This window comes from Trachurus japonicus, chromosome 24 (genome assembly GCF_045865225.1).
Source record: "Trachurus japonicus isolate A0001 chromosome 24, Traja_1.0".
Lineage (NCBI taxonomy): Eukaryota > Metazoa > Chordata > Actinopteri > Carangiformes > Carangidae > Trachurus > Trachurus japonicus.
This window is the reverse complement of record NC_140930.1, coordinates 18,845,916-18,869,853: the sequence shown is the minus strand read 5'-3', so window position 1 is coordinate 18,869,853 and position 23,938 is coordinate 18,845,916. Positions and strand designations below refer to the sequence as shown.

At 41.8% G+C, this 23,938-nt stretch overlaps 1 protein-coding gene across 1 annotated transcript; it reads left to right on the top strand.

Annotated features, from left to right (window-relative positions):
• The first annotated feature begins 74 nt into the window (after nt 1–74).
• On the top strand, nt 75–22,597 carry ppp1r14c (protein phosphatase 1, regulatory (inhibitor) subunit 14C). Its single transcript, XM_085770833.1, has 4 exons — nt 75–391; nt 17,240–17,323; nt 18,186–18,218; nt 20,046–22,597. The coding sequence occupies exons 1-4, from the start codon at nt 167–169 to the stop codon at nt 20,118–20,120; spliced, it is 417 nt and encodes a 138-aa protein (XP_085626959.1). The 5' UTR covers nt 75–166; the 3' UTR covers nt 20,121–22,597.
• The last annotated feature ends 1,341 nt before the right edge of the window (nt 22,598–23,938 follow it).

Genomic DNA, 23,938 nt, shown 5'->3' with positions numbered 1-23,938 from the left:
CTTGCAGTGTTGGCTCCGCCTCCTCGGCTGTCTCCGGCGCTGCGCTTTAAATAGCAGCTGTTTAAAAGCTCCTCACCATTCTCCTGTCTGCCGCTCAGCACGCACTCCTCACTCATTCACACGTTTCTTTAACACCAAGTCAGTCCCCCCCTTTTCGCATCCCGCAATGTCGGCCGCCAGCACCGAGACCACCGCTCCCGGCGGCCGCGTCTTCTTCCAGTCTGCGCCCGGGGTGGGCTGCGTGGGCTCCGGCCCCATCACCGGCGGGGACGACCCGGTCCAGAAGAAACAAGGCAAAGTGACGGTCAAGTACGATAGGAAAGAGCTGCGGAAAAGACTCGTCCTGGAGGAGTGGATCATTGAGCAGCTCAGCGAGTTGTATGACTGCGAGGTGAGTGGAGCACAAACCAGAGCTACCACACAAAAAACACACACATTGAAAACCAGATGGAGACAGAGGGAAACACTGCTCCTGGTCACCTGCTTTGTGGCCTTGTGACTCACATATAACCTGCTCCTCTGCTCTGTTTGACTTGCTGATCAGCTGGAACTGCAGCTCATCTCCCACCTGTGATTCTGTCTTCTCCTATAAAACCTCAAAATGCACCTATGTTCACAGTGGACTAACATCCTCCACTTAATAGCCTGTGCCTTTAGGTGTATCGGTGCGTCTTTGTCCTCTGCAGCACTGATAACCTGCTGGCTTATGTCTGGGAGGAGGGGGGAGTATAGCATGAAGAGTCTGAGCGACACAAAGCATGTCTGGTTTAATAGTGTAGCTCATCGCTGGACGATCTTGCCTCCAAAGACGATTTATTGCCTCCTCTGTCACACGCTGGGAGAGAGATTGATGGCTGGACCGAGGAGGTCGAGAGAAACCGCACGGTTGCGCCTTTTACGCACCAGTCGCCTCGGTCTTTTAAATGAAATGTGCCAATTAACCGGTTCCATTGAATTCACTGAAATTGATTAGACGCTTATTTGTCTACGGGTCATCATTTAATTCCCTGTCGTGGTGTTTAACTCTATATCTGGTTGTTCTCGAGTGCAAAATCCATGTTTTCTCTGTGTGTTGAGGGAGAATAGTCTACATACGTTGAAACTGATTTCCACGTCGTTTGATTGATTTTTTTTTTAACCTTTGAAACCATTTTCACCTTTCGAGGTGACGTCAGGTGTGATCTGACACCAGACGATATTGATAGAGATATTGACAGCCATATTATTCTGCGCTCTCACGTTCACAAGTCGCATTCTTTAACATTTAAAGAGGAGGAGGGTTTGAGTGCGTGTCAGTCTGTGTGGCTATGTGCGCCGGGAGAGGAAAGAGAGGAAAGAGAGGACGGGGGGCGCAGAGAGAAAGAGAGAAAGGGAGAGAGATTCTATAGGTGATGTGCGTGTGTGCGTGCGTGGCCACACACAGTGTGCTGCCAGAGCCAAGTTGGGGGGTGTGGGGGTGGGGGTGGAGGACTGGGGGAGAGGAAAGAAGGGCAGTGGGTTAAGGATGTGCTGATGCTGTGACTCTCCTCACCAGCCAATCACCTCCTCTGGCTCTGACCCCCTTCCTCACAGCGGAGGGTCTGCACAGACATATGCGCTCATGCACACTGTAGGCATGGCTACAGTATGTCTGCATCCAAGGGGCTCAGCCAATGAGGGATGAAACAGGCGCTGTGATCGTGCATCCACACGTGCAAGCTCACATAAGCCTGCCAGACCAGTCTGTGGGGATGCTTTTTTATTGAGATATAAACAAGGCGTGTATTTGTGTGTGTGTGTGTCTGTGCGTGTGTGCAACACATTAGTGCAATCATTTCTGTGACATGCTGTGTTTCAGACTATTACAAAGATTGATTGCAATGTGTGTGCATGTGCATGGGGGAAACACCTGCTCAAATCACAGCATCACTCTGACTGTCAACATGACATAGTGTTGCAAATGCAAATATCTTTCGCCCATATACTGAAAGCAAACAGATTTTCTAATGAAAACCACTGTGATCTCCAGTCGCTCCAAACTGCATCCGTCCTTCTTGCAGCGCTCCAACTATCAGCTGCTGTTTTTATGGGTTTTCGTTTTGTTTGTGAGCCCCCCCCCCCCCCCTCTTCCTCTTTATAGTTATGCTGTGCTGTGGTTAGAGCAGTATATCCTGTCTGAGAGTGAACTGGTTTACATTTCAAAGCCAGCTCTTGGCTGCGTGTCAGTCCAGTTGTCAGCAGGTGCACTTGATCTACAAGTCGTATGATTGATGTCTTCCCCACACACGGACTGACCGGCCCACTTGATGTTTCGATGAGAGCTGGAATGCACCTGTCCTGCATTTATCTCAGACTGCCACATTTGGGCCACAACATCATTTGCCTTTCTCTAAAAATGGATGTGTGGTTTTGTATACCAGGCAGTGATTTGTTTAATGCAAATGGATGAATAATCAAGATCACAAGATGCAGTACTCTACTGTGATTTCTAGATGTTCAGAAACCTGTTTTATTTTACTGTTATGAAAGACTTCATTCTTTGTCTTGAATTTAATTTAACAGCGGGGAATCGGCAGTCCGCATTTCAGTGTAGATATTCCCAGCAGCATGACACCTCCTCATATTATGTCTTTCGTACAGCAAATGGGATAATATCGCATGATAATCCCCTGGCTCTGTGGCGTCGTTACCGGTCTGATATCATGCTGGATGCTGGAATAAGCACAGTGTTGAATGGCAGTAGAGAGGCTGGCAGGGTTTCAGAGGACAGCAGGTAATGAAACGGATACATCTTGGTTTAGACACGCTGTCACTGTGGCACATTGTTCAAGTTTCTTTCATCTGTGCACTGCTTTACTGATGGTGTTTGGTTGTAAAGTGGAAGTAACACTACCTTCAAGCCAGCTAACGCCTCCATGTTAAGACCCAAGGTGGACACAGGTGTGTATTTGTGTGTGTGTGTGTGTGACAGAGTGAGGGAGAGACTGCTGATTTGGCTGCACTGGCCTGGCTTAAAGGTCAGTCACTGTATCTGTTTCATAAGAAAACCTGATACTAGAGAACATCACAGAGTGTGTTTGTGTGTGGGTGGGGGTACAGTGATGCTGAAAGGCCGAAGATGGGGTTAACTCAGAAAAAATTGGATTTTATTTTCTATGGTGAGAATTTCTGGGGATATTTCCTTGTGTCTGAAAAAATGTCTCGGTTGTAGAAACAATAAAATCCAGAATTAGAAAAGAAAAACAGGCTAGCACACAAGAAACATAGCCAAAGAGTTTAATTGATACGACACTCGCATAGTGAAAGTAAGAGAGGCAGCTCGCTTAGCTTAGCTTAGCATAGCACTGGAAACAGGGAATGGCTAGCTGGCACTTTGTTTAAACCAATGTGTAAATTCACGTCTTGTAGCTCTAGCTAGCTGATGTTTTGGGAGAGGTCTTCTCATCTGACTCTCTGCAAGAGAGCAAATAGCATATTGCTCAAAATATCACATTCCTTTTAAAACAAAAACAAGATGTTTATTAAAAAAGACTTAATTGACTTTAAGTTTTCCCTCTTACTGTGTCTTTCATTAAAATGGTTTTGTCCAACATTGATTTTAATTTGCCTCCAGCCTCTTGCTGTGTCTCTTCCTCTTGCTCTCTCTGGACTATAGGATAACAGAAGGTGAGTCCTGTCAGAGATGGATTCCTCTCTGCTCTCCTGGGATGTGTTGCCTCTGTTCATTTGGCTGCTTCAGAGGACGGAGAGGAGAGAACAGAGAGGAGGGGTGACTTGAAGAGAGAGAGGGATGGAGAGAGATAGCCAAGCACCCAAGTGCTCCCAGTGCAGCTCTTAATATAGTGGAGGCTAAGAATACAGCATCCCATTGTCTCCTTATCATTTCCCTACAGAAGTTGTTGGAGGAATTCTCCCTCTAGTGCATTTATTTAGATATTATTATTATTTTTATATATATATTTTACAACACCAATTAAAATTAAAGTAATAATCTACAATTTTGTATGTATAGCTAAATTAATTAATCAAGGGCCATTACTGATTCCGTTTAAAGGAACAACGAGGAGTTTCTATTCGGTTATAAAAAAGTCTCATGTTAATGTGGATGAATCTCCGCTACCCACACTTGTTAATGGGCCCATTTTCGATAAATATATCGTTCTGTCTCTATCGTTATTTTGTTATTATTAGTGGTGGCGGAGATGCTGGTCGAGCCGACCAGCGTTTCCTTCGTGGCGAGTCATGAGAATAACGCAGCCAAATCGCCGTTTATGGTCAGAACTACGACGATATATTGAACCTCTTTGAACCTCTGACTTTAATTCTTGATGAATGAAAACATGAGTCTGTCTTGCGCCGGTCAAAGAATTTTACGGTGCGCGCGGAGGCTCGTAAATGTAGTGTGAAAACGCTTCGCTTTTCCAAAATTCCTCGTTGTCCCTTTAACAGTATACTACATCTTGATTGAGCTTTAACTAATTATTATTTTCAATATTGATTAATAATTTTCTCATTGATTCTTCTCAGTTTGATTCTGTTTGCTTGTAAGACAGTGTCAGAAACTAGGGAAAGATGTCTGTATACATTTCCTGATGGCTAATGTGATGTCAGCACATCACTCATTCAATCCAACCAACAATCTAAATCACAAAGTGTTACCATGTTAACCAGTGTTATGAAGACATTTAGAATCTGAAAATCTGAATCCAAAGACTCTGTTTTGCTTCTGAAAGACATGTGGACATCATAGCTTTTGATCCATGAATGGATCACCAAGCAGGCCTCCTTGGCACAGGCCCAGGAGCCTGAGAGGTTAGGGACACCCCCTGCCCCAGATCCTCCATATGAAGTGACTGTTAATATTCTAGGTTGAAAATCAACGACCTCAGGCACAAACAAACACAAAGAGACACAAAGCGACCACAGGAGGTCCTTAAACAACCTCGAGGAGAGACATAAAAATGACTACAAACAATGCAACTATGTTCGCTCTCCTTCGTTCTGCTTTGAGCCTCAGGGGCCCATGTTCTCATAAGCCGACCATTTCTAATCATGTAGGCTACTTTGAAAAACTTTAACATTTCACAGCACTGATGAAATCTGACGAAACGCTCCTTTTGTACTTCTGGGGGAAATACTGAGATGTAAACGTCCTAATCTTTCACTTAGCTGAAGCATAATCCTCATCCTCACACTTTCCTCACTACCTCAGGAGGAGAAAACCCACCCACAGTCTCTCCCACTATGACAGACTGGTCTAAACTGGAGTGCAGTTTATTGCTGAGGTCAAGTCCAGGTGATTAAAAGACAGAATGTGTCAGCACGGTGACTAGTCCGTCTGTCTGAGAGCTCCTCAGCACAATCAATGGAGTAGTGAGGAAAAGGCTTTTACTTAGTGTGTGTGAGGGAGAATAATAGAGTGACAGATAGTGGTAGAGTGGGGAATCCATTGTACACTCTGCAGTTTTTGTGTGTGTGTGTGTGTTGTTGGGGTGCAAGTTGCAGGATGAGGGGAGAGAGAAACTGTAATGCCCTACTTTTCCATGGCTCAGCTTCAATAGAGCCCCACTCAATGAAGCTTATTCATGTGTACAAGCACAGAGACAGTGCTCTGCCCTCAGGCCTTGTGTATGTGTGTGTGATTATGTCTGTGTCTATGGATATGTGTATAAGGCCATGCATGATTTTTTTGGGTTGATGATATTCCGCTGCTCTTTGGCAGATATGGGGTGGTGAACGGTCGGGGGTACTTTCCATGAATGGATGCACACACACACACACACACACACACACATATGTACAGGTCAGTGTGCATATTGGGATCAAATGGAGCAAAGGGAAGTAGGAGATCATCAGGAGCACATTCTCCAGGATAATACTGACTCTTCTGTCTGGTGCTCTCTTTCTCTCTGGGTAATCATCACCGCAATAAAGAAGGGGGGTTGTTTTGTGTATGTGGGTCTGTCTCAAGGCAGTGTTGGTGTGTGTGTGTGTGTGTGTGTCATCTGGGTTTGGCTGCTGATTTCTGGCCCTTCTCAGCGTCACCACTGACTTCTAAGAGGGAAAAAAATTAGCATCTTCATCTCTCCCTGTCTGTATCATTATCTCCTCCCCCTTCCTCTCTTTTCTCCTGTGACCTTGTCAATAACCTTTCCCCCGCGCTCGTCTTATCTGTTTTTCTTGCTGGGAAGGAGAACAAATGTGTATCATGTGAACCTCACAGGGCAGCAGAGAGAGTAAACAGTGCAATCCAAGCCAGGTCATTAGCAAAGTTCAATAGGTTTAGGCGTAGCATGTCAGAGATGAACACACACATAGTGACACACAAAGACAGAAGTATTGTATTACCATTAAGATTACTGGATGCACTATGTATGTACTATGGACAGACTAGGGTTGCAAAATTCTGGGAATTTTCAAAGTTGGAAACTTTCCATGGGAATTAACGGGAATATATGGGAATTAATGGGAATATATGGGAATAAATGGGAATAAATCCGAAATATCATGTTTTTTAATTGTATTATTTTGCATGGATGTCTGCTTATGACAAAACAAAATATTTACATTTATGTTTAGATATGATACAGTTTGTTTAAATTACCCTTAATTCCCATAAATTCCCATAATACCCATAGAAAGTTTCAAATTTGGAATATTTCCAAAATTCTCCAGCTTAACTTCCCATGGAAAGTTTCTGGAAATTTACTGGAAATTTTCCGCCCCTTTGCAACCCTAGATATGATACAGTTTGTTTAAATTACCCCCAATTTCCAGTTAATTCCTATAAATTCCCAATAATTCCCATAAATTCCCATAGGAAGTTTCCAATTTGGAATATTTCCAAAATTCCACAGTACTTCCCATGGAAAATTTCTGGAAATTTACGGAAAATTTACCGAAATTTTCCACCCCTTTGCAACCCTAGTACAGACATACAGGTGTAAGAAGACAGTGTGTTGTCTGCTGCAGGTTTATGGGAAGTGTCTTCATTATTTACCACTTCACTGGTTCATTCAAAGGTGCATCCATCACCTGTGACAGCCGATGGGTGCGATCAATTGAACACATCTCGCTCGACAGGAAGTGGGTTAAGCTTGATGACCTCGTTATTTCTAAAATGGTCATTTCAAAATATATAAAAAGAGAAAGCGTGTAATGGAGAACAAAAGACATTAGAAAAGGTGTGGGGGAGGGGAAAGGAAGAAGAAAAATAAACATGTATATTATAAAATAGGATCTAGAGTGACTATCATTAGCTCAGCTGACAGGTTCAACCCTTTTACAAGTCAATTTGAATGTTTGCTTTAATAAGTGGCTCTGATGTGTTTATGGATCTGGCAGCAGGTGGGGGGGAAGGTCAGTGTTGTGTTTGCTGTCAGCTCTGGGGAAAGCAGACATTTATCCATCTACCACTTGCAATTGCACCGACAAAAATAGCCTGGCGTCTGGGTCCGAGCACATGTTGACACGTTTCACGTAGCACCTGCAGACACATGCATCTGCTGCTAAACAAATCAGAGGTGTTGAAAAAGACGGCCGATAGCCACCAGCTGCTGAAAACTGATCTAAACACACACGCAGGAGAAAAGGTGTCAAATGCCTACCCGAGAAACAAAACTTGAGGGCAGAGGTTACAGTGCGCTTGTTTTGTCATCTCTCTCCATTTTCCATCCCGCTGTCATTTTCTACACTTTAAACTCCTCTCCGCTCCTCTCCAGCGTCTGACCCATCGGGACACCCGCCCACCTGCTTTTTATCCTCCTCCGCCTCTCTGTGATTTTTTCCCTCCGGCATCTGTTCTACTGTCAGTCTGGCTTTCACACACATACACATTTGAGGTTTTATATCTGTAGTTGACACAACTAATGACATATGATGATGTGATTCCAGTGAGTGCAACCGTTTAAACAGGCGTAATTGTTACACTGATACTGTGGTAGCTCCTGACAGACAAGTATTCAAAATGGCGAGAAAATAATGATGAGTAAATAAAAGAAAATGTAATGTGGAAATGTAATGATGTGAAGCTTTTTTCCCTTTCCTTTTCCCTTTCAACCTTCTCCTTTGTGCTTCCCCACTCTTATTAACCCCATACGCTGTGTTTATGGGCTTAGCTATGATAACATAACACTGTTAGAGTGGTGTTAGATATTACTGCCAACCTTAGGGAGGCATATCAGCCTGTCTGCTGGAGAAAATAAAATTGGATAAAAAAGATCTGGAAAATATCTGCAGGTTATTGACTTGAATTACAGGTCTTGCAAATATAGCCCTGGAGTCTAAAGACATCGTTATACAAGAAAAAAAAAAAAGATCTTAAAATGGCAAGTGCAACTCACGATCATTGTCAACTTCCAGTGCTTTCCATTTTGATCATTTAGATTTTCATAGTCTTTAAAACTGTTTCATATGGGACGTCAGCTGCAAAGTGATTAAAGGTTGATAGAAGAACAAAGGGAAGCAGCTGCAAAGTGGGCAAGCAGACTGTGAGACTGTGAAAGGAAGAGATGTTGACTTTTCACACTCACACACTGACTTTCTTGTCTTCCTATGACATCTCCTCCCATCCCGAGATGATGCAGTTAATCACTGGTTTCATTGTCAGCGGGGCTGGCACGATTTATAAACTGGTTGTGTTCAAAACACTGACTCACTCTCCACAGTTGGCGCCGCGAATAGATGTGAAAAGCTGCCGTCATTCACGCGTGTGTCTGAGAGAGGGGCGGGATAGGGAGAGAGGGGGAGATGAGGGGAAAATGGGAGAGGAGGGAAGATTATTGTTTTGACTTTCAAAGTCAATGGGGTGTGTTCATATGTGGGTGTGCTGCTTTCTTGAAGGCTACCATTGCGCGTCCTCAATGACTCGGCACATTTGTAAACGATGGGTCCTGTCAGTCATACACTACTGTAATCTATAATAAGATTAAAAACTGATTATTCTCTGACAGCTTTGTTTTGTTGCTGCAACACCACAGGAAAGTGTTTTTCATTGCCTCTGAATTTGAATATAGTGTCTTCACTAGATAGTTGTAATGCTGCCTGACTGGCTGACTGACTGACTGCTTGTGACCCTCATGCTACTGATGTTTGAAGTCCAGTTTGGCTGGAGGCGTTGCTTTGACCTGAGGGCAAAGGTCCAAATGGGCCCCAACAGTCAATACATCAGCCTGAGGGAGAAACTGTCTGTCTGGTAAAACAGTAAAACGAACCACACACGTCTGAAGATGAGATGAGATGAAGTGTTTGACCTTTGGAATCATTGCATGTAGCTGCCATAACTATGATTACATGCGCCTCCTCAAAACATAACTCTCAGAGGAGAGAGATGCCACATGGAGACTGTAAGGTTTGACTGTGTTTTAAGTTTCAAATGCTGTTGGAGACTGTTGATAATTAACATTAAGCAAGTTGAAGACAGACTAAGGAGTTGTTTACCTTTCAGTGACCTCTGTTCCATCTCCATCAATACATTTTGCTCGCTACAGTTGCTGCTCTCTGAAATAGCTTCATATAACTCCAGTTGTAAGTGTGGGGTTAGGTTTGACGAGTTGTTCAACCACATTGGAAATATCAGCGTTTGTTTTTGAAGATAGTCGACCAGTCCCTATGAGGAAGCATACGCTGTTGAAATGCGAAACTCATTGTCTCGCTATATCACAACGTAAATCTGAACTCACATAATACGGGAAAACAATGAACAATCAATAAAGATTAGTATGTAATACATAATACATGAAACTGTACAGCTACTTGCTGCTAACTTAAATCTGACCTTGAACTCCCCCTCCAGAAAAGGTGACCTTTGTTATCCAGATGAAGGTTGAGCACTGAAGGGTAAATGATTCATTTACATCACAATTAGCCTGCAAAATCACCACTCAGAATCATTTCTATTTATAACTCTAATGTCCCCGCAGAGGATTAATTCCTCTCTCTCCGACTCTTTTTCTACCAGTTCCCCTCTCTGATATGCAGTGTCCTCTGTAGGGTACAGCTGAATCAGCGTGGGAATGAGCTTTTGCTGCAGCAGCTAACTTTAACCGGTGAAGTTGCTTCGTCTGTGCTGTAGGGTTTCAGCAAATCGCTTCACTGGAGAGCAATAGGGAGGTGGGGGATGGAAGATGCGGAGAGGAAGATGCTGTAGAAACAGTTAATTTTACCATTGCGCTCTCTGTCGTTTACATTCCGAGGATTTTCTTTTTGTTTCCTCACGTTTTGTAAAACTTATTCTCCATCTCTGTTCTCTTGTTCACTCTGATCCCCTCAGTTTCCCCGTCTTTTCCCTCCTTGTCCTATCCATCTCCGTGCACTTTGTCGTGCCGTGGTTTCTTTCCCTCACCTCACTGGGTCTCATAAGATGAATTCATCCAACCTTGAGCTCTTTCTCGCTTTGATGTGACACAGCATGGCACCGCGGAGAGACGAAGAAAGCTGAGCTGTGAGGTTTTACTGTGTTGCGCAATCCTCCTCTTCCTTCCCCTCTGCCTCATCATCGCTGTGACCCACTTATCTGTGTGCGCCCCATCTCCCTGTATCTTTATTTTCTCCTCTTATGTATTCTAATTACCGCTCTCATACATAACTCTCTTCGTTTGTTTTCACTTCCCTCTTGCAGCCCCTGTTTGCCTCTGCAACTCTCTGCTTGGCTCTGATTTAATGCACATCCTTTCTTATTTCATTCTTTGATTTATCAAATTTCTTTTTTGTGCTCTGCTTTTTAATGATGTTTCTTTGTCTGCAGTATCGTTGGAACATTTTAAGCATCTCCTTCAAATTCTCCTTGTTTTCTTCCTGTCCTGTCATCTTACAATTTTCATACAGAGCTGTGACTAAGCAGCGTGGGTGTTATTATCTTATTTACCAGGTAACTTTTCTTTGAAATCGGATTAGTCTCTGTGTGTGTGTGTGTGTGTGTGTGTGTGTGTGTGAGTGCGTGCGTGCGTGCGTGTGTGTGCTCAGTATTATCTAAGTTATGTGGGGGATCTGTCAATGTCAGCCGCATTTTATGTGTACAGAGACGCTCACTTTCAAGATGCCATTACAGACAAAAACTAAATGTTCCCTCTGCACCACCGGGACATAAACAACACACTCACACAGGAAATGACCACGGACAAAATGGGAACTGATAGACACTGATGTCGATGGCAAAGTCTCCATTTTCAGCATCTATACCTGACGGCTGTCATGATCCTCCTGACAAAACCTTTTAGTCACATTAGAGTCCCACAAGCAAATTGCCCAGGCTGCAGTAATGCTACAGCCCAGTGCTAAAATAATAACTGGCACAATTTGTCACTTCATAATACAACCAGACTGTGTCAACAACCAGCCACATACACTCTGTGCCTTCCTTTGAACATTGTAAGGCAGGGCTCTGCCTCTGACTTTAGAGGTACCCGATCTAACACAACAAGTTAGCTAGCTTACCTACCAGCAATTCTTAATGTTATCTTTAATGTAGTCCTGACCTATGCATTGTCTTTATGTTATAATTAGGGATGCACCAATTGTGAAACTCCAGTCTGACACCGATACCCATGTTTAAAATAACAATTGGGCCGATGGCCGACACTGGTACCAATGTTTTTTCTTTGTAATTTATTCTTCTGTTGTGTAAAGGAAACCAAGAAATCTTCATTACTCCCACACAACCAATATTTTCGTTAACTTGACTTTAACAAATTTAACACACATGTGCCCTCTTGCATATCGGCAGAGTCACGATATGTTTGTCTTTTTATTTTCACCATAATATGATGTTTCTTGAGCTGGACTTTAACTGGGCATTAAAAACACACATTTCAACAATATTTTTCAGTGCTAACATGAACATGAACTGTTTAAAAATATTTTGGCATGGCATATAAGGGACACTCTAGTTTTTATATCTGAATATTTTAGCATCAGTAACAACGTTATAGGCTAGCAAAGCTACTGAATAATAGTCACATGTCTGTCATGTGTTGCTATACTGTAGCTGCTGTAGCAATGTGTCCCCAAACGGACTTTATTTCTAAGGTACAACAACTTTTTATTTCAAGCACAAGCTAGCAGCCAACTATTATCTAACTGTAGATTGTGGACTTCTGTACTGATACTGAAACATTTTTCAAAAAGAGTAAATGTATTTAACATCATATTTCTTGGTAGCTGCCTCAGCTAAAGCCATTTGCAAATATTTCCTCAGAAGGTCCAAGTGCAGTTCGATGTAACTGGTAGTTCTGGTTTATATAAATAAGCCGTGAATAGGAATAATAATGAATCACTTGGCCGAGTGAAGTGATACCCTGTCAGAGAGAGTTTGACTTCTTTGTTCATGTTGAGTGTTTGAATAGAGTCTGAATGGAGTTTGTCGTGAGTCACAGGGTCGGGCTGCTTACATTAGCTTTGATTCACCTCATCATAGACCAACCAGACCGAAAACCCTGCCGGCTGCTTAGCTGTTGGTGAAAACAAGTCCTGACATAGATGCACACACTCAACAAACACACTGTCTGTCTGCCTCGCTCTCTGTTTGTCCCGACCCGACTCTCTCTTGCTTGCTGGCTTGCATACACAGTCTACACACAAAGTTGCCTTCAACACAACAAACACTTGCCTCCTTGTTATCTCTCTTGCACACACTATCCTCTACACATATAATATACACACACTCACTCTTTTTTCCTGTTTTCATCATTATTTCTTTCTTATGCGTATGCAAACACACAAACTTGCCCTCATCTGAAACAAAGGCTGCCTCTGTTATTCGTAAACACGCAAATACAAATCACTTTGCTTCCCAATTTCACACAATGCAGGTCGTACAAAACTAAACATTACTATTTTGGTATACTTTGCTGTGTTTTTGATGTAAATGGAGGACGACGCGCTCAACAAAACAGGTAGAATTTGGATGTAGTTTGCAACAGACAGCCTCTGTCTCCTCGTGGTTCTCCTCCACATTTGCATGCTATTTATTTCTGTCTGGTTTCTATTGTTTTCTTGCTGTATGAGGCCATATTAAAAACAATGAAAACATAGCCCCATCTCCTATAAAATATTTATTTCTAGGATAAGAATGTGTGGATGTCTTTTAAACTCATGTCTCCATTGTTTTAGAAATTCAATACAAAACCAGATCTTTGTATTTTTGTGTTTGTACATCTCTGGTTGTCCCTTCCTGTCTTCTAAAAATGTGCTCTGTCATTTTATCACCCCACTGCTGGCAAGATGGAAAATTATTTTCCCTGGGGTAGTGGGTGTGACCTCAACTATTTTAGGCTCTCAATCACCAGCAGGACAACAACCACCTCAGTGTTTATCTGCCTGTTAAGTGTCTTGAGTGTGCAAGTGTGTTTCCATTCTTGTCATTGCATGGAGTATATTTAACTCACTCAGTTAGGTACTTTCTCACAAGTTCAGAGAGACAAGGCCCTGTGGTGACTGTTTCTCTGCAGAAGACTAATGGTGGCCAAAAAACCATGTGTGTGTATGTGTGTGTGTGTGTGTGTGTGTGTGTGTGTGTGTATGTGTGAAGACTTTCACGTTCTCTGTGACTGCCTGCAGCCTTGGCTTCACACACAAGCCATGCTTTCCCTAGTCATCACCAATCACAATGACAGAGGGTGACGGACTGCCTGCTGACAAGTGGAATAGTCAGGGATGTGCGCACGCATGCACACACGAGAAATAGGCAGAGACACTAGAGCTGTCAAGAAATATTCTAAATTTAATTGTATAATCAAGTTTAAAAAAAAAGAAAAAAACCTTTTTATTGTGAAAAAAAAATCAACATTGCAGCAGCTGTCTGCACATTTCTTGTGCGGGCCCAGGTCGCACAACATTACTTTTGTTGATTGAAAATGAAATGCGAGTCAAACTTAAACAAACAAATAACAATCGTGGTGATGATGGCAGACACTTTACAAGCCAAGTTGTATAGAATGTAATTAGCCTACTAGTTAGATAGATAGATAGATACGTGTGATGTCTTTGCCCTCCACGCCCTTTAGAAGTAGGTCAGTGTGTTAAATTCACCCTCCTGACTGTTACTCATTCTAATTCACTTATTCATTTCTATTATTAGGTTAAAGCTTCTCTGTATGGAAACTAGCAGACTGAGTGAGCAGGACACCAGTCACTAGGCCTATCTTTTGTTTTTTATTGCACATTTGATTTCCTGCCATTGCAGTGAAATTGTAGACATTACTTTACTTGATTGGGCTGCTTCGAAAATTGTGAATGTCATTTTAGTTTTTCTATCAAGCCACCCAAATGACGGTTTTCAACCTGTAAAATGTTAGTTAGTAGTTGCTAACTAAGAATAACTAAAACTCTGTATTCAAAGATAAGCGTTTCTTGTTTAAACTAATGAGCTAATTATCTTCATTTTTTTTTTACATTTAGGTACTATGTGATTTAAAGGTACTATTAGCATGCTACAGCTACAGTCAGAGCAGCAGAGATGGTTGAAACAGCTAATCTAGGCAGTTTGTAAGTAAGTAGTTAGTTTTTTTTTTCCTCCATAATTATTTAGCTATTTACTAATTTGTGTGGTAAAAAACCTTCTAAATTTCTAAAATGATGGAGGGTAAAATCAAGTTTTCAATTGCAGGAGCGATCAGGCTATCCTAACTAAAGCTGTATTTTGGTTTCAGGTTGCCTGAAGCAAATGTTTTATTTTCATCCTCATTTCACATTTTAAGGTACAATTTTATATAACAAATGTCAAAATGTGAAAATACAAACACTAATTGAATGAGAGTTTATGAATGTTCATCACTTCCTTCCTTCTCTTTAACACAACTGCCCTATTTCTCTTTCCATCTCTCTGTTTTTTTCCCATCCATTTCTTCCTCCTTTCCTTGAAATAGCTCATCTTTCCTCTGATGCTTTGCATTTGCATATAACCTCAGTCCTCTGGTTGCACTGCGCTCTCACTCCAATACTAATAGATGACAGGCTTTGATATGATCTGTCACATTCCCTCAATTCTCTGCCTCTGTTTTCTGTCTTCTTAACGAGGAGGGGATTTCAGCGCGAGACCCTCTCACTAAGACATGGAGAGAGATTTCAGAGCAAGAAGTCGAAGAGGACGCTCAGAGAGGCCAAGATGCTTAAAATGCTGGTTGTGTAAATGCCTCTTAACAGCTCAGGAATAAGGATGAAGGTGGACTAGCTTATATGAGTGCGAGCGTGTGTTTTAGTGTTAGTGTGTGAGTGAACTAATGCAGATATATGTGAGTCAGACCTAAGTGTCACAGATGTCAAGTGTACATTTTTTACTGTGTTAAAAAGACTTATGAGATTAGAGCTCCACGCTACACATTCCTGTTTTGTATTCATATTCATAGTAATCATATAGAAAAATTCAATTGCACTCGGTACAGTAATTCCTCTGTGGTCATGCCGTCAAATAAACTGCATATAATGCACCACGCTTGCTCTACTGCGATGTCTCGCAGTTGGTATTGTCATTTCAAAGGTATAATTGTGAGCTAATTCCATTCTGTGCACATCAACCCACCCACGCAAAACTGAAATCACAGTGACTGAGCTTTAATGCTGAGAGCTAAAATCAAATCATCCTTCCATCCTCCCTGTTCCCGTGTCTGAATACCAGTTCACGCTCCAGGCTGAGGTAGCTATATAAGAGTCCTCTGAGAGGTCTAAACACACACACACAAACACACACAACCAAGAACTAGAGTCAGTTTTAGTACTATGGTACCCTGGCTGGTCCAGGGACGTTTGACTGCATATGGCAAGCAAAAAGGAAGATAAATTTTACAGTCGTGTTTGCTGTCAATTGGCGTGTTCACTCAGCCTGAGCCTTCCAGCTGAAATAAATAATAGAAGGGGCTTCTCTGGAGTAACACTCGATGACCTCTTGCTCATTGCTGTAGCCAAGACAACACTCTCAGCCTTGGGTGCAATCATAAAGATTAAAATTCTTGACCCACTGCTACATTAATATTTCTTATTGCTTTTGTGGAAAACCCCCACAGAGTGAGTTTAATTTATGCAAAGTAAAACATTTTCAGCTTTCAATACCTCGATGTTTTCATGTCTCTCCCACATTGCTTGCCAACCCATAAGGCTTTGAGAGGCAATATAATATATAAAACATGAAAAGGTCAGATTTTTGTGTTGCATCATATGGCGTTCAGAGACATAGGTGATGCAATAAACTGGCACCACACGACTCCATATAGCTTCATTTATCATCAGTCAGTTGTGTACTTTGGGTCTTGATTATTTACTGCAACAAGATGCCCTTATGCTGTAGGAATTCTTGCTGGTATAGACTAAAATAAGACTGTAGCTATGGAGAAGAAAAGCTATGGATGGTAAACATGAGGAATAGACTACCATTAATTAAAAGGCAAACATTAATTGCAGGCCTGTAATAAAAAACTGTGGTTCTCTGCCTGGAAGTCCGATATGCAACAATCCCTAGTGGTCACCCTACACACCCTTTACATTAAAGGACATAGTCCTTTCTGCACTGGCAGTGAATGTGAGCTATGAAGTGTGGAGTCGTTCAGCATCAACATATTTCCAAGGTACACTGTGGTGAGATAGTAGCAGTAGAGTCCATTTTGCTGCAATCATCCAGATGTCAGTGAACAGTTCTGCTGTTGGTAAAGGCCACTGCTTTGGATGAAGAAGCCGCACTTTAACATGGTTTCCTTGGATTTAATTCCCAGAAGGCAGAGTTTGGAAGATGCATCATGCGGTAGCTGGGAGGGAAGGGTTGATCCTCCCTGCATACCTCCTCTGCACAAGCCTCGTGGTAGAATAAAATGAACCAGAGGAACACAGGACCTTTTGAAGTGGCGTTGAGCTGAATACAGCCTCTAACCACCGAGCCACTAAATGGCCCTGCCCCGGCACAATGACATTTCCATATGATGTCTGCTCCTCATAGGCAAATACACAGTATGTTTGAGCTGTTTGGAGTTTGGAGTGCAGAGACGTGGAAACAGTGTTTTGAATACAGACTTGGAGTCGTGCTGAGAGGTGAAATGAAGGAACTGAAAGTGAGACAAAGTGGGTAATTGAGGTTGGTTTTGGTGTCGCTACAAGTACAAGGATCTAACAACTCAGCTTTATGTTTCAGCGGTTGGTGGTGACTATTCCACCACAGAGATTCCTGTTTGGTTTTTCTATTGTAATTTCCTGTTTACGTCCTCTCCTCTTGTTTGTCCTTGTCCTCCCGATGTGCCTTTGTCTCATCAGCCTATTAACCAAGAGCCTCTTTATGTTCCAGGAGGAGGAGATGCCAGAGGTGGAGATAGACATCGATGACCTGTTGGAGGTCACCAGTGATGACGAGCGAGCCAGCAAACTGCAGGTCTGTTTTTGTATCCTAATATCTATTTCTAGGAAACATCATTGTAATATACAATACAAGTGTCAAATAGAGGATTTAGAAGAAAAAGGAAAGAATTGAACCCTGTTTCACCGAGCTGTAATGCTACCAAGACCTATAGTACTGTATGATTAAGCATAACTGACACTACACTACATAGATAATGATTTCTGGGTTTTTTTTTTAAATCAGTGGGCTATACAGTGATTATAGATTTGAGATATTATCCAACTCCTGACTTGCCACTGACTTTTTACTTTTTGTTCTTCCTGAATGCTTAAAAGCTAAACATGGTTTTCCAGATTGGATGAACCAAATGTCTTAAATGTTGGTCTATTGAGTCTCCAGCCAGTAGAAAAAAATGTTACCACTGCTTTTTTTTAAAACAGGATGTTTGATTTGCCTTTGTATAATTCTTAACAATGATGCATTCAAAGACACTTTGAGGCAAATGGATACCAAAGCTTGATACATAGAAAGTTTCAGACAAAGCGTTTTTCTTACAATAGTGGAAGATGATTTTATCTTAATGTGAAACAGCTATTCACATAAACACAGTACAGTCCAGAGGTCAGATGTGTGTAGATTTGTGACTGAATGTGTGCATTCTTTTCTAACTATCTTGGATCGCCTTTAAAAAACCAGGTGTTTGCATAGTCAAAGGAATATATGAGGTGCGCACCTTCTCACCGTAGATTCTGTATTTATAAAGACCAATTTATGTGCAGGAAATGGGGACACATCATTTATGCATCTGGCCCCAGGAGCTGCGGTGAATTGAAAACAATCACGGAGCACGTCTAATCCCTGAACTGCTCTCTCTGTTTCCCCCCTCTCTGCACAGGAATCATTAATAGACTGCTACAAACCAACAGAGGTTAGTATGTTTAGTGTGTCTGTCATCCACACACACACACACACACACACACACACACACACACACACACACACACACACACACACACACACACACACACACACACACACACACACACACACACACACACACACACACACACACACACACACAATGAAATGGTCAATATTAGCGACCTAGACATTATTGACGCTCTCATGCACTGGTGAACTTGCAGTGTATAGACTCTGTATGTTGAACTGTCATCATGCCCCAGATGTATACTGTATGTGGTTAATAAATGTCTGACACACACACATGCATAAACACACACACAAATCATTCTCTCTTTCCACTGTCACCCTGACCTAAATACAAATACAATACAAAAGACCTCAGAACCATACACACGTACACACAGAGGACACTGATTGTCAATGCAGTGTGTTTTTAACATATACACACTCTGTTTACTTTGTCTAAGACTTGAGTATGTTTGATACTGCATGCGTTTGAGAGAAAATGAATGGGTGTGTGTGCTTGTGTGTGTAAAGGTGTTAAGTGTTTGGGTTGGGGTGAGGCAAGGTTAAGCTATTTTGGTGATTATAGGTGGTACCGACCAATCACATTAACTCTACATACGGCAGGGTCGTCTAGCCTGGTCTCCCCATCTGTTATCTGTTATGTGTGTGGCATTAGGTCAGCTTGTGACCACCACTACAAGGTCACTGATATCCAGAGTGTCCCACCCAGGTCGACGGCCGCTTATATATGTCACACCTAAACACAAACATACACACACACACACACACAAGCGCCCACACACGCTGTAATCCATTAAGCGCGCACAGATGCCATTTTAACACACTCCCGCAAAGATGACATCAGCCGGGGATAAACACTGAAAGACAGAACGATGAAGGAAAGGATGGAAAAAAATGGACAGTATAGTATAGACAGAGAGATGAAGGGGAGGAAGTGAAGGACAGAAGCCGCCATGAAGAGATGGGGAGAGAGGGATGCAGAGGATATATGAAAGGACAGCTAGAGGGAGAGAGATGGAACAGGGTATAGGGGACGGAGGAGGAGGAGAGGTACAGAGGGAGTGAGAGGAGGGGAAGGCATCAGTAATTAGGTCACAAGCATTGTCACCCCTGGTATAATGAGGGGGATTATATTCCAGCACATTCACCACCTCAACACAACCCCTTACTTAAACCCAAGATGAGGAAGTGTCTTTACAGAGAGGCTTCTATCCCATAATCCACTCTTTCCCATTTTGTCATTTAAAAGACATTAGCATCATGATTTGAGTGTATTTCCTCCCTCCCCCTCCCCCCTGCTTCTGGCTGTTTGTTTTACATGTGTGAAGCAAAAAGTCGGATGTTTCTGAGTCAGCTGTGCTCAACATCACGGTGCTGCCGTCGCTCGCTCTGATGATTCCCCCGTGGCACGAGCAACTTCAAAACATCTATTTCAGTCGGATCATAATGAATGAGGAGCTGGCAGTCATATTTAGCTAAATTGCATCAGATGACAGTATTAGACGGCAGAATGAAGTCGTTGCTGTCTGGGTTTTGAATTTTCCTCTCGTATTTGCTTTCTTGCAGGGAGTTAGGTGAGATGAGAAAGAGATTTCAGCAAACTATTTCACTCCTTGCAAAAAAGCAAATGAGATTCATTAGGCTACTTTAAATATCAGTCTTTAACACTGTCTAACACTGTGTTAATTACAAAACCAACCAAAAACCGTTTGGTAATTGCATGTTAAATGATTAAAGACAGAAACGTGTGTAACCTGAATGCAACTGCCTGTCTAACTTGTTTTTTTTCTTTCCCTCATTTCAGGACTTTGTCCGGGAGTTGCTGGGCAGGATAAGGGGGATGAGAAAACTCAGTGCGCCAACCAAGAAGGGCCTATAATGGCTTTCATGTCAACGCCAATCAAAAACATCAACTACATCATCTCAGCTCCACCTGCTTAATCCACTCCACATGGACTGTCATCGTCACACAGAATAACTTATCAAAACATTAGTAACTATTCTGCAACCTGCAAACACGCACCATAAAATCCATAATGCATATAGCACAACAAGGTGTATTCTAACTATTTGACTGTTGAAAGGTACGTGAGCAAAACAGAGCCAACGTGGCGAAAATTAAAATGTCGAACCCTTGCAACGTGCCAGAACTGCGACCGTGCTTTAACATGAACACCGCCTATAATTCCACGTTTCAGAGCCATGTTTAAACTTTTTAAGCCGATGTTGTAATCCCAACAGCCATACAGACTAAAACACTGATAAATCTCAAAAAGGGAGGTGGTTAAAAAAAGAAAAAAAAAAGAAAAGAAAAAACGTTTGTACCGCAGTAGGTGTGAAATTAGCTGTAGCACTATGTATACAGTGCTTCATGACTTTGTCTTTTTTACTGAGGTGTTTTGCTGTTATTTCTTTTTCAAAATGTACTGTACGTTGCCATTTATTGTTCACGTGGTTAAAATGTGGTCTTCAACGGTTTTTATTTTTGTCCTACTTCTAAGCCAACCTCCTCATCCTTACTCTGTCAGTGCTCGCGAAGGGAGATGTGAGGGTGATCTGCAGTTTTATTTTAAGCACAAGGCGTTCGTACATCAATTCTGTCCTTTTTTGTGATGTGTAAAATCTGGAAAGAGTGGGGACATTTTTAGTATTAAGATTTTTACTTTTTACCCACTGTACATGTTTCATCACAGCAAGGCATGATGGGTGTTGCGGTTCTCTGTGTGACGCTGCAACACCTGTATGATTGGCAGCCTTTCGCTTCCCATGTTACGTGGTGTTGTTCATTGCTGTCCCTCATCAGATTACATATCAGTTTAGGTTTAACCACCGAGCCCAAGCGTTTTAGTTGTTTCTCACACCCGGCTTCACTTAACTCTGCTGACTAGCCTCTCTAATAGTGGTTGGTGTTGCCTTTAAAGACATTCAGGATCAGTTCACTTTTTACTCAGCACTGAACCTTAACTACTGACAACCTAGAGGCAAATGCGGTTGAGTCAGAACCTGCAGACAACTTGAAACTTTGACATTTAAAACCTGCCAGGTCCTGCAAGGAAAGGTGTGCCAAAACTGGGAGTATTGCATCCTATGTTAAGACGTTATGGAGGCGTGAGTGCGACACAGCATTTCCACAGGGATTTGTTTGTTAAGTTTGTGAAACAATCCTCGAGTAGGATGTTTTTGAACTTTTTCCAGGTTGCAGAAATTATGTTGTAATTGCATAATCCCAGGTTTAAGAGGTAGATTTAATTATTTATTGTTGTTAATGACCTTCTGTGCACCAACACACTCAAAAACCTGTAAGCTCTGGTACAATCATGACTCTGTTATGGGGTTGGGCCCAGTTTCATTTCCGAGCAGTCAATCGTGAACCAACAGGAATGGAGCAGAGCTAAACCTGCCATGTGATATATATAGAGATATATACCCTCAGCTGCCAAAGACAAAAGCAGGGCAATGTTTGGTTTTAACATAACACTTGCAAAGCACCCGTCTTGCATGCTAACAACTGAGAAAACATTCATAAAGAGTATAGATATTATGAACTTATAATCAAGCAAAAAATACTTTTTTGACTTAGCTACCATGTACGACTTTGTAGAACTTTTTGTGTTGACAACAACGTGACTGTCACGTTGGAGAGAATCCAGGAAATTAAAAAAAAAAATGGTGCTGTTTTTGATGTTCTTCCCAGGTTTCGGTTGTATAAAAAGGCATTTTCACTGTTGATGGATGCCAGAGAAATGTGTCTGAAAGAAATATGTGTGTCTTTATTGATGGAGTGCGTGCAGTCTAGAGTGGCGTCCTCCTCTCCTCGGTTGGAACAGGGCAGTGAGCGATGGTTGATTTATTCAAAAAGATTGTATGTTTTCTGGATCAGTGGATGGGAAGGAAGAGTTGAGGAGGAAGCCATTATAGACGGAGATGCTTCCAGGATTCATGTCGAGGTACTCCTTAGGATTTTCTCTGTCAAGAAACAGTTCAGGGGCAAAAGGCTGATATTTTATAATTTATGGGATTTCATGTGGAGAGTATTTTGAAAGTGTCCATATTAGAGAGCTTTACATTTGCATGTATTTTTAAAGTAGCATGTTGAAGGGAACTTTTGTTGGCCCAAAGGTTTTTATTTCACAAAATAACACACTTTCCTTTTTTATACCTTTATTAGTACTATTATTATGATCATTATTATTATTATTATTATTATTTTTAGGACTAAAATATTATGTTTTTCAGCTGCAGTTTTGTTTTTCTGTACATCCACAATAAGCGTTCTTGTTTTTAAAATGTAATGTGATGTGTGGTTTGTTTTGCTGATAATAAAAAGGCAGAATGACTCTGTACTGTTTAAACACATATCCCACTGTGTGTTTTTCAGGTTTTTATGGATGAGAACGAGTGCCTCTGGTTTATTGAAAGCACAAGTTAGCTTGTTTACTTGATGGTTTGTTTGCAAATAATGCTAAATTCACATGCTCCTCAGATGGCCCCATTTCCCAGGTTGGGACGTCAACCTCAAGAGATGCTACACAGATGATGAACTGCATTATATTAGCCAGTGGTAAAAGTGTTTCCAGTATTTGTGTTGCTTATTATCAGGGTTACATCAAATGAAAAACAAACTTCTTGTCTAATGTAGGTCACTAACAGTTACAACCTAACTGCAATACATATGTGTATTATCAATCAGTCTTACTGCCAGCCAAACATTGACAATAATTGTCATCCATGAATTTTCTACAGATATGATAGTTTTGAACAAGTTGTTGTTCAAACTTGACAAAGCATTCAGATCTGAATCTAATTATTCAGACACATGAATGCAGGGGTAGATAGAAGGAGAGATACCACTCCTGTGTAAGATATACCTGTGGTTAATTTACAGGTAGTGACTGGTTAGATTAGCCCCACAGACTATACATGGGGCAGAGATTTTATGCTAAGCTAAGCTAACAATCACCTGGCTGTGGCCATATATTTACAGTACAGACAAGAGACTGACACTGGTCTCCTCATCTTATTGCTCAGCAAGAAAACAGATTTGCGTATTTAGCAAAATGTCAAACTATTACTAATAGCCAGGAATTTGTTTGTATTCATACAGATGCATGTGTGTGTCGGTGTGCGGTCCTCACTGTGCACAAGAGGCATATTGGAGCATCCTATGAAACATGTCAATGTGTTCCTTCTCGGTGCCACACAGTGTGCGATGGTTTAGTGGGACACTCCTGTGCACTGTCTGATTCTGTAAAGAGCTCATCGGGGTATGACATTATTGCTCATTGTGCGCATGAGTAGCCTTTCTCTGCAGCATGTCTAGCCCCATATGGACTAGCCTACTGGCCTACTGTACATTGTTGCTAGGTAGAAAGTGTTCATTCATCTCTGAGAAATGTTTCACACTTATTTAAGAGGCCATTTTGTGGGTCATTCCAATTAAACTTAATGTTGCGTGGTCATTACATGTTATTTCTCTGATCTGTGAGGGAATAAGTCGACCTCAGTGCAAGTCAAAGCTCATATAGTTTCTTTATCTCTTAAGGTAAGTCATGTGGAAGAATATAGGCCAGTTTACAGAGGAGACAGACAGACAGAGAGAGAGAGAGACACTTGGTGAATGCTCCACAGCTTTTATTCCCGCAGAGAATATGATAATGAATGTCTTCTGATTCACTGACACACATTCCCAAACAGCCT